Source organism: Carlito syrichta, unplaced genomic scaffold (assembly GCF_000164805.1).
Source record: "Carlito syrichta isolate Samal-C Ts95f unplaced genomic scaffold, Tarsius_syrichta-2.0.1 Scaffold113491, whole genome shotgun sequence".
NCBI classification, from domain to species: domain Eukaryota; kingdom Metazoa; phylum Chordata; class Mammalia; order Primates; family Tarsiidae; genus Carlito; species Carlito syrichta.
The window spans coordinates 50057-58747 of NW_007057587.1; the positions used below are offsets into that span (position 1 = coordinate 50057).

At 50.3% G+C, this 8691-nt stretch overlaps 1 protein-coding gene across 1 annotated transcript in view; it reads right to left on the minus strand.

The window, feature by feature from the left end:
- Positions 1–256: 256 nt before the first annotated feature.
- EFCAB3 (EF-hand calcium binding domain 3) overlaps positions 257–8691 on the minus strand; it is a 33154-nt gene continuing 24719 nt past the window's right edge. Inside the window, exons 6-9 of the mRNA XM_008071419.1 lie at positions 7400–7590; positions 5876–6060; positions 2222–2341; positions 257–586 (exon numbers count right to left, since the gene is read on the minus strand). Coding sequence (XP_008069610.1) covers positions 257–586; positions 2222–2341; positions 5876–6060; positions 7400–7590 — 826 coding nt within the window. The remainder of the gene's footprint in view (positions 587–2221; positions 2342–5875; positions 6061–7399; positions 7591–8691) is intronic.

Sequence of the window (8691 nt, forward strand, 5' to 3'; positions counted from 1 at the left end):
ACTCAGGTTCAGTAGTTTCTGACCAGGTAGGGGCCTCAGAGCTGGCCGGGGCTGTGGGATCAGCACAGCATATGTTGATTGGTGAAGACTCAGTAGAGAGAAGCTACTGTATGACTTAAACTTTTTTACTGGTCAGACTCCAAAAGATGTCAAAATTTCCAACTGCTAAGAATGTACTGGACAAAAGCAAGAAAGCATAATTTTGATAACTATGAAAAAGTAGTTTTTGATGAGCTGCTTAGAAAGTGTAGAGTTTTCACTGTGGAAACCCCTTGGGACCTTTCCGTATTCCCTTCCGTCCTGAATCTGTGTCACATTTGCTGACGTATGAGGAGAAAGAAGACAGCCGGGAGCGGTGGGAGGAATTCCTGTTCACGCCGGCATCGTGTAACCACAAGTCCTTAGCAGAAAGCAACTCCTGGCAAACATTCCAGGACCACGTGTAAGTGGAGAAGGTGTCATAGAAGGACTTGTTGTTCGTGTCTGTCCCAACGAGGTCCCCTCGGATCTTCTGCCAGAGTGTCAGCATTTCCTTCCGGTGCTCCAGGGCCATTCCTAAATTATAGGCATCTGTAGCTCTTTTCACCTGCGGGAGTGACCAGAAGTTTCCCATGGTTATTGTGAAATTTCTTTGATTTGTGAACCACAGTTATGGATATCCTGAGAGTTGGCTCCCAGGCAACCTGGAAGTTGCTGAGTCTAGACAGGTACTGTCTCTTGAGCTAGGTGGTGAGCTATTGTGGTGACCCATGAGCTGATGAACAACCAAAATGTCTTACTTGGGAACAATGAGAAAACAGGAACTTTCATAATAATATTAAAAATACAAAGCCAGGTATGTGTGTACCTGTAGTCCCAGCTACTTGGGGGGCTGAGGCAGGAGGATCACTTGAGACCAGCCTGGGTGACATAGTGAGATCCTGTGTCAAAACTGGAAAACAACATTAAAAACGCAACGGACCAAAATCAGGAGAAGTGTGGAATGGAGGTAGGATCTGGATATGACAAGGACGTCAAGGATGCCCCAGTGCACCAAACAGGGAGACCAACCAGGAGAAGAGGCGAGCTGAGTGGGTCCCTGAGGATCTGGCCAAGTGGAGGGAAGGAAGAGTGGTGGGAAGGTGTACCCAGGAGAGGGGCCAGCATGCACCAAGACCCTGAAGAAGCAGGCACCCTGGAGTTGGCAGCAGGGCACTGGCAAGTGACTTTGCTGGGGTGTCAAGTTCAAAGTGAGAGGAGAGGAGCAGAGAAGGAAGGGAGGGGCCTTCCATCACACCTGTTCTCCAAAGTCAGGATGTAATAAGGGAAGAGAGGGGCCTCTCACACCTGGCATCCCAGGTCACTGATGTGGTGAAGGAGAAGAGGTGGGTCCTCACACCTGGTCTCCTAAGTCAGGACGTGGTGACGGAAGGAGAGAAAGGTGGGGTTCAGGCCTGGCCTCCGAAGTCAGGATGTAATAAAGGAAGGGGGGCTCTCACACCTGACATCCCAGGTCATCAATGAAGTGAAGGGGGGGCCCTCACATCTGGGCTCCTAAGTCAGGATGTGGTGATGGAAGAGAGATGCGTGTTCACACTGGTTCTCCTAATTCAGTGACTAAGTGGACCGAGTGCAGGAAGAGGCTGGGGGTCAGCGGGCTCGTGCTATGACAGAGGGCAGGAGTAGCTCATAGCTAGTTCCAATTTGAGAGTCACCAGCCTGCAGACTGAGGGCAGGCTTAGACAGCCCAGAGGACACCGCCCTAGCTGTCCCTCCCGTCATGCAGTGACCCAATGTCCCGCTGCAACTGGGTCCCTGAGATGCCAGAAGGCCAAACCTCCCGGGCTCCTCAGCCCTGGAGGAAGCGGGCCCCGAGGTGGGAGGCCCCGATGCAGGGCTCCTCAGCACTGGGAGTCCCTGCTGCTCGCGGTGACTGGGTATCTTCTGCCTAATAAGATACCCAGATACTTGGCTGTGTCCAGCACGAAACACATGAATGTCCCAGAGATCATGCTGGGTGAAGCGCACCAGGGACCAGCTCGCGGGTTCTAACACTTGACGTTTGTGTCCATTCTTGGACAGAGCAAGGGCTGTTGTTGACAGTGGGAACCCATGAAAAAGGATCTTGCCTCCTCTTAAACACGGAGTGCAAGGAAGCCTCTCCCGGCGCTGTGGTGTCACCCTGAAGTGGAAACTGTTTTGTCAGCGCCTCCTGGGAAGGCAGCCCGTAGGGAGCACTCACGTGCTGCTTGATGGTTGTCATGCCGGCCGCTGGGCAAGTCCTCTTCTTGAGCAACTGGTCGATGGCGAAGATATCATTTGAGTAGCCAAAGGTCGGGTTCACAGCCTTCACGTGTGCTGCCTTTATGGAAAAGAGGTTAGCGATGTTTTAGTCTAAATTAGACACCCACGACACAGCAGCAGAAGCCTGTGTATAAGAAGGCCCCATGTAGGATGGACAAGGCTCTCGCTGCCATCTGTCAGGTGTTCTGGGCACCAGTGCAGCACAGGTGTGGACTGGCAGCTCGGAGACTCTTCCACAGTGATGCAAGCTTCTCTCTGGAGAAGCACAGACCAGGGCCTCATGTGTGGGGCACCACGGAGGGTGTGAGGAGCCGACGTCCTCCAGCCCAGCCTTCCCCAGCCCCTAGAGCACCGACCTGACTGTGCTGTCCTGGGCACACCTGCCCTCTGCTTGCAAGTCGCTCTCAGGAGCCAGCCCTCTTGTCCCTGTCCCTGCTGGTGGGCGTCATGCTGACACGCTGACTGTTTTCTTGGAAAAGTGCGTTACCTCATCTCGCCTGGGCCTCGGTCCTCTGTGAATTCCCTCTCCTCCATTTGCTCTTGACTCCAGGCCTCATGGCACTGGCTGGAAAACCAGACCTCCGGCCTCCCTCAGCTGATAATCTTGTACCTTTTAAGCTGTTTACTAGGAGTTCTCTTTTTATTTTACTATTATTATTATTGTTGTTTTGAGTCAGAGTCTCCCTCTGTCACCCAGGCTGGCGTGCAGTGGCATGCTCATGGCCACCACAGCCTCAACCTGCTGGGCTCAGGCCATCCTTCCGCCTCAGCCTTCCAGGTAGCTGGAACCACAGGCATGTGCCACCATGCCTGCCTAATTTTTTTGATTTATTGTAGAAACATGGTCTTGCCAAGTTGCCCAGGCTGGTCTCAAACCCCTGGACTCAGGCAATCCTCTTGCCTCTGCCTCCCAAAGTACTGGGATGACAAGCGTGAGCCACTGTGCCTGGCTGACCCACTTCTTAAGAAACAACAAAGACAGTGAAGGTAAATAGAGATAATTTCAAATAAAGAATGCACGGCCCAACACTGAAAGAGTTTACCACTCAGGCCATTGCAAAAGTGACCAGTAAAGGGTGCACTGGGCTGGGCTCGGTGTCTCAGCCTGTAATCCCAGCACTTTGGGAGGCTGAGGCGAGTGGATTGCCTGAGCCCACGGGTTCGAGACCCACCCGGGCAACCTGGCAAGATCTTGTCTCTACAATAAATCAAAAACTAGCTGGGTGTGGTAGTGCATGCTTGTAATTCTGGCTACTTAGAAGGCTGAGGCGGAAGGATTACCGGAGCCCAGCAGGTTGAGGCTGCAGTGGACGCATGCCACTGCACTCCAGTCTGGGCGACAGAGTGAGACTCCAACTCAAAAAAAAAAGGGGTGCACTGTTCTTGCTGTCTCTCAAATAGACAAGTGTAATCCTCCCCTCTCTGTGCCCTTATACTGTGTTCCCGGGTGTCTCCAGGGGTCACTCCATCCCTGCAGACTCTGCTCAAGTGACATCCCCTCAGAAGGGCCTTCTTCCTACCAACCTAACAATGCTGTCCTGTGCCCTTGTTCCTCTTATGCTCGCTCCTCGTCTACACTGCAAGTGCCATTCGTCAGTGTCATCTGGTACCTACTGCCTGCCTCCTCTTGGAATATAACATGATGACAGCAGGAACATTGGTTGTCTACAAAAGGCAACCGGGGGCTGGGAACCTGAGCGGCTGAGAGACAACAGTGTATACTCGCCACACTTTTTGAATTTTTAACCATGTGTATGTTTTGCTTATTCAAAAAGATTAAATAAAGGACGTGGTGAGGGTTCAATGATGGGCCATGCATTTAAAGGAGGGTAAATGGGTCCAGCGTGGTGCCTCACACCTACAATCCCAGCACTTTGGGAGCCTGAGATGAGAGGATTGCCTGAGCCCGCAGGTTCAAGATCTCCTGGACAACTTGATAAGACCTTATCTCTGCAATAAATAAAAAAATTAGCCACGCGTGGTGGTGCACGCCTGTGGTTCCAGTTACTTGGAAGGCTGAGGTGAGAGAATTGCTTGAGCCCAGCAGGTGGAGGCTGCGGTGGCCGTGAGCATGCCACTGCACTCCAGCCTAAGTGACAGAATGATACTCCAACTCCAAAATTTAAAAATAAAGGGGGGGAGGGTAAATGTTCTCCTATTTCTGTCTTCTCAGCGATATCTGCCATGGGTGTTTCTTCATTTGAACTGGATATCATTTGAGACAGTAACACCCCTCGGGGACTATTAAGACCTCTGTCTGGGGGGGCCTTCTGGGAATTTTACAGTGTGTGAACAACATCTGAAACCCAGAGATGCCCTCAGGTGGGCCAGACTCCAGTTAATCCCTACGTTTCTCAGGTTGGGAGGCCCATGACAAATGTGGGGTGAGGTCGGAGCTTCCTTAGAGAATACCTAGAAACAGGACTGCTTGCCTTAAAACTCATGATGGCAAAGTAGATCTTGGGAAGGGCAGACAGAGGCCATAGAGCTCGGAGCAGGGCCAGAGGGGCAACTGAGACTGCAGACAGGTTCTGATTGAGCAGGTGGTTGGCCATACAGCACAGCTCCCGTGGGCATGGACCTGGTCTCCTTGTCCCATGGTGTCTGCTAACCACAACCAAGAGTCAATGGAAGGAAGGGGGTCAAAGCTAGGAAACATGGCAGCCATAGCTCAAAGAGCCACGTGGACACACCTGAGTTTAACAAAACAATGGTCGAATTGTATTTTTCTTTTTTTTTCCCTTCTTTTCTTTCCTCCTTCCCTCCCTCCCTCCCTTCTTTTGAGTTGGGGTCTCACTCTGTCACCCATGCTGGAATGCAGTGGCACAATTGTGGCTCACCGAAGCCTCAAACTCCTGGACTCGGCCAGGCTTGGTGGCTCAGCTTGTAACCTCAGCACTTTGGGAAGCTGAGGCGAGTGGATTGCTTGAGCCCATGGGTTCGAGACCAGCCTGGGCAACTTGGTGAGACCTCGTCTCTACAATAGATAAAAGATTAGCCAGGCGTGGTAGCGTGCGCCTGTAGTTCTGGTTACTTGGAAGGCTGAGGCAGAAGGATCGCCAGAACCCAGCAGGTCGACACTGGGGTGGCTGTGAGTGTGCCAGTGCACTTCAGCCTGGGTGATGAAGTGAGACTCCGACTCAAAAAAAAAAAAAAAAACAACTCTTGGATTCAAGTGATCCTTCTGTCTCAGCCTTCTGAATAACAACTACAGGCATGCACCACCACGCCTGGCTAATTTTTAAAAACTTTTGGTAGAGACTAGGTCTCCCTATGTTGCCTAGGTTGGTCTTGAACTTTTGGGCTCAAGCAGTCCTCCTGCCTCAGCCTCCCAAAGTGCTGAGATTACAGGTGTGAGCTGTAATCTCACACCCAGCCCAAACTTGTATTGTTCAGTAAGTTTAACTATTTGTTGAAATTAGATGAAATGTTTCCACCTGAATTTAAATTTAGGACCTTGGCTATGGCATCTGGTTTGAAGCATAATGAATAAAAATTATTTGCTGTAAAAAGCATGTAATTCATTCCATTAAGTTAGTGCTAAACAATCTAAGTATTTAAATGAACTGATGTGACATAATCTAAGTCTCACCTGTGTTTTCCAGTCTCTTTTGTGGAAAAAATAGTCTTCGAAGAAGTTCACAGGCTCCCTTCTCCAGAGCGCTTCCCATCTCTGTGTGTCCTTGGAAGGCTTCCCCAGGACCACGCCGTCCATGTTGGGGAACAGTGGGAAGACGGGGATTTTGGAATAAGGGCTGCCTACATCAGGACCGCATCCTAAAAAGACAGAAACAAACGCGGATTCACAGATGCTGCGAGAAGACCGCGTAGCCTGGCCTGCTCCGGTCTCCTTCTCAGCGGCCTCAGCCCCATCCACCAGGCTCGCAGCATCACACCTCCTTTCACACGACATCTGTGTCACAGAGACCAGTTGCTCAGAACAAGCATGGGCCTGCCCTGCACATTGGGCCCAGGGTACTGATTTCTGACCAGATGTATGCGAAGAGGGACCCCCAAAAACTGGAATTTATTTATTAAAAATTATGTAGACGAGTGTGGTGGCTCACACCTATAATCCTAGCACTTCGGGAGGCAGAGGTGAGAGGACTGCCTGAGCCCTGGGGTTCGAGACCTTGTCTCTACAATAAATAGTAATAATAATTTGGCACACACCTGTGGTTCCAGCTTGGCAGGCTGAGGCGGGAAGATCACCTGAGCCCACAGGTCAAGGCTGCAATGGCCATGAGGGTGCCACTGCATTCCAGCCTGAGTGAGAGTTCGACTCAAAAAAAAAATCGTGTATTTATTCCTACATGTTTAAACTTAAGTCATCTTCAGAGTCTTCTCTGTTGGATGCAATACACCCATCGAGATGTTTTTCCCGCTGCTCAAAACTTTTTTAGCCCATCGGTTTTGATTCCTTTTAGTGCTTCTTGCGTTTTTGGCTTCACTTCTTCCACATCAGCAGACTGGGGTGAGATCAGGGAGGGTGGGGTGGGGCATGGGGTCATGCCGTGGCTGGGTGTCAAGGTTTGGGCGGGTGTGCTCGTCAATTCCCCATCATGAAACGGGTGAACGTGTTGAGAGAATCTCCAAAGCAATCCCTGAAGCCAAACGCAGCCTCTCTCAACGCCCACTGGTACCCAGATGCCAATGAGCTCCCAGAATGCTTCTCTTGTGGGAGGCCTGTACTACAAGGGGCCTGTCCTCCAAAAGGTAGTTCTGGTTTTTGGGGGGTCCCCCTTGTACAGATGAACCCTTTTTTTGTTTTCTGTTTTCTGTTTTTTTGAGTTGGAGTCTCCCTCTGTCGCCCAGACTGGAGTGCAAGGGCATACTCATGGCTACCACAGTCTCGACCTGCTGGGTTCAGGCCATCTTTCCACCTCAGCCTTCCAAGTAGCTGGAACTACAGGTGGGTGCCATCACGCCAGGCTAATTTTTTGATTTATCGTAGAGATGAGGTCTCACCAAGTGGCCCAGGCTGGTCTCAAACCCCTGGGCTCAGGCAACCCTCTCACCTCTGCCTCCCAAAGTGCTGGGATGACAGGTGTGAGTCACTGTGCCCGGCCACAAATGAACCCTTTAAAACAGCAGAGAGAGAATAAACGGCTCTTACGCTTGAGTTCTTCGAGAAAGTTCAGTAAGTCCTTCTCCTGCATGATGGCAGCCTGGGTGGCAAGTGCAAAGGCAGCCATGCTTGAGCCTGGTGGTGTACAGATGTCACGTGGAAATCTCCTTCCATAATCCATGGCATAGGGACTACCCAGCAGCTCTGTGCAGGCCTGCTGGAATTTTCTTTGGAAATAGCTTTAAAAGAAAAAGTAATTCAGAAATGAACAAAAAGAGTTCTAGGACAAAAACTAAAATGTCAAGTGTTGCAAGTTATATATGCTGAGTAAACTGATTTTAAGACTTATGTCCATATTCATTCAATAATGTTTGAGTGTCCACGCCTGCGACACTTATAGAATACCTACTGACACTCATCATAGGTCATCTGGCTATTTTACATTTTTAGTCATTGCCTTTTGGTTTCCTTCTTTTTCCTCAAGACCTCCCCGTCTTTTTAAAAATAGAGATGGAGTCTCACTATGTTACCCAGGCTGGACTCAAACTCCCAGGCTCAAGCGATCCTCCTACCTCAGCCTCCTGAGTAGCTGGGACTACAGGGGTGTGCCACAACACCTGGATAATTATTTTAGTTATTGTAGAGACAAAGTCTCGCCATGTGACCAGTTTGATCTTGAACTCCTGGGCTCAAGCAATCCTCCCGCTTCAGCCTCCCAAAGTGCTAGGATTAGAGGTGTGAGCCACCATGCCTGGGCTTCCAGCCTCCCAGTCTTGTCTAGAAAAACACTGTGGATGATGATCCTTGACAAACCTTTGAAGGTACCAGCTTGAATACAAATATCATCATATTACTTTGTGTTGGGTATTAATGTGCAAATAATTCTTTTTCAGTTTGTTTGAATTGGGGTCTCACTCTCTTCGCCCAGGCTGGAGTGCAGTGGCACGCTCATGGCCAACGCAGCCTCGACCTGCTGGGTTTAGGCGATCCTTCCGCTTCAGCTTTCCAAGTAGCTGGAACTACAGATGTACGCCATCACGTCTGGCTAGTTTTTGTGATTTATTGTGGAGATGAGGTCTCACCAAGTTGCCCAGGCTGATCTTGACCACCTGGGCTCAGGCAATCCTCTCGCCTCAGCCTTCCAAAGTGTTGGGATTACAGGCTGAGCCACAGAGCCAGACGGCAAATATTCTTTAATTTAAAAAAAAAATCTCAGCCAGGCTCAGTAGCTCAGCCTGTAATCCTGCCTTGGGAGGCTGAGGTGAGTGAGTTGCCTGAGTCCATGGGTTCAAGACCTGCCTGGGCAACTTGGTGAGACCTCATCTCTACAATAAATCAAA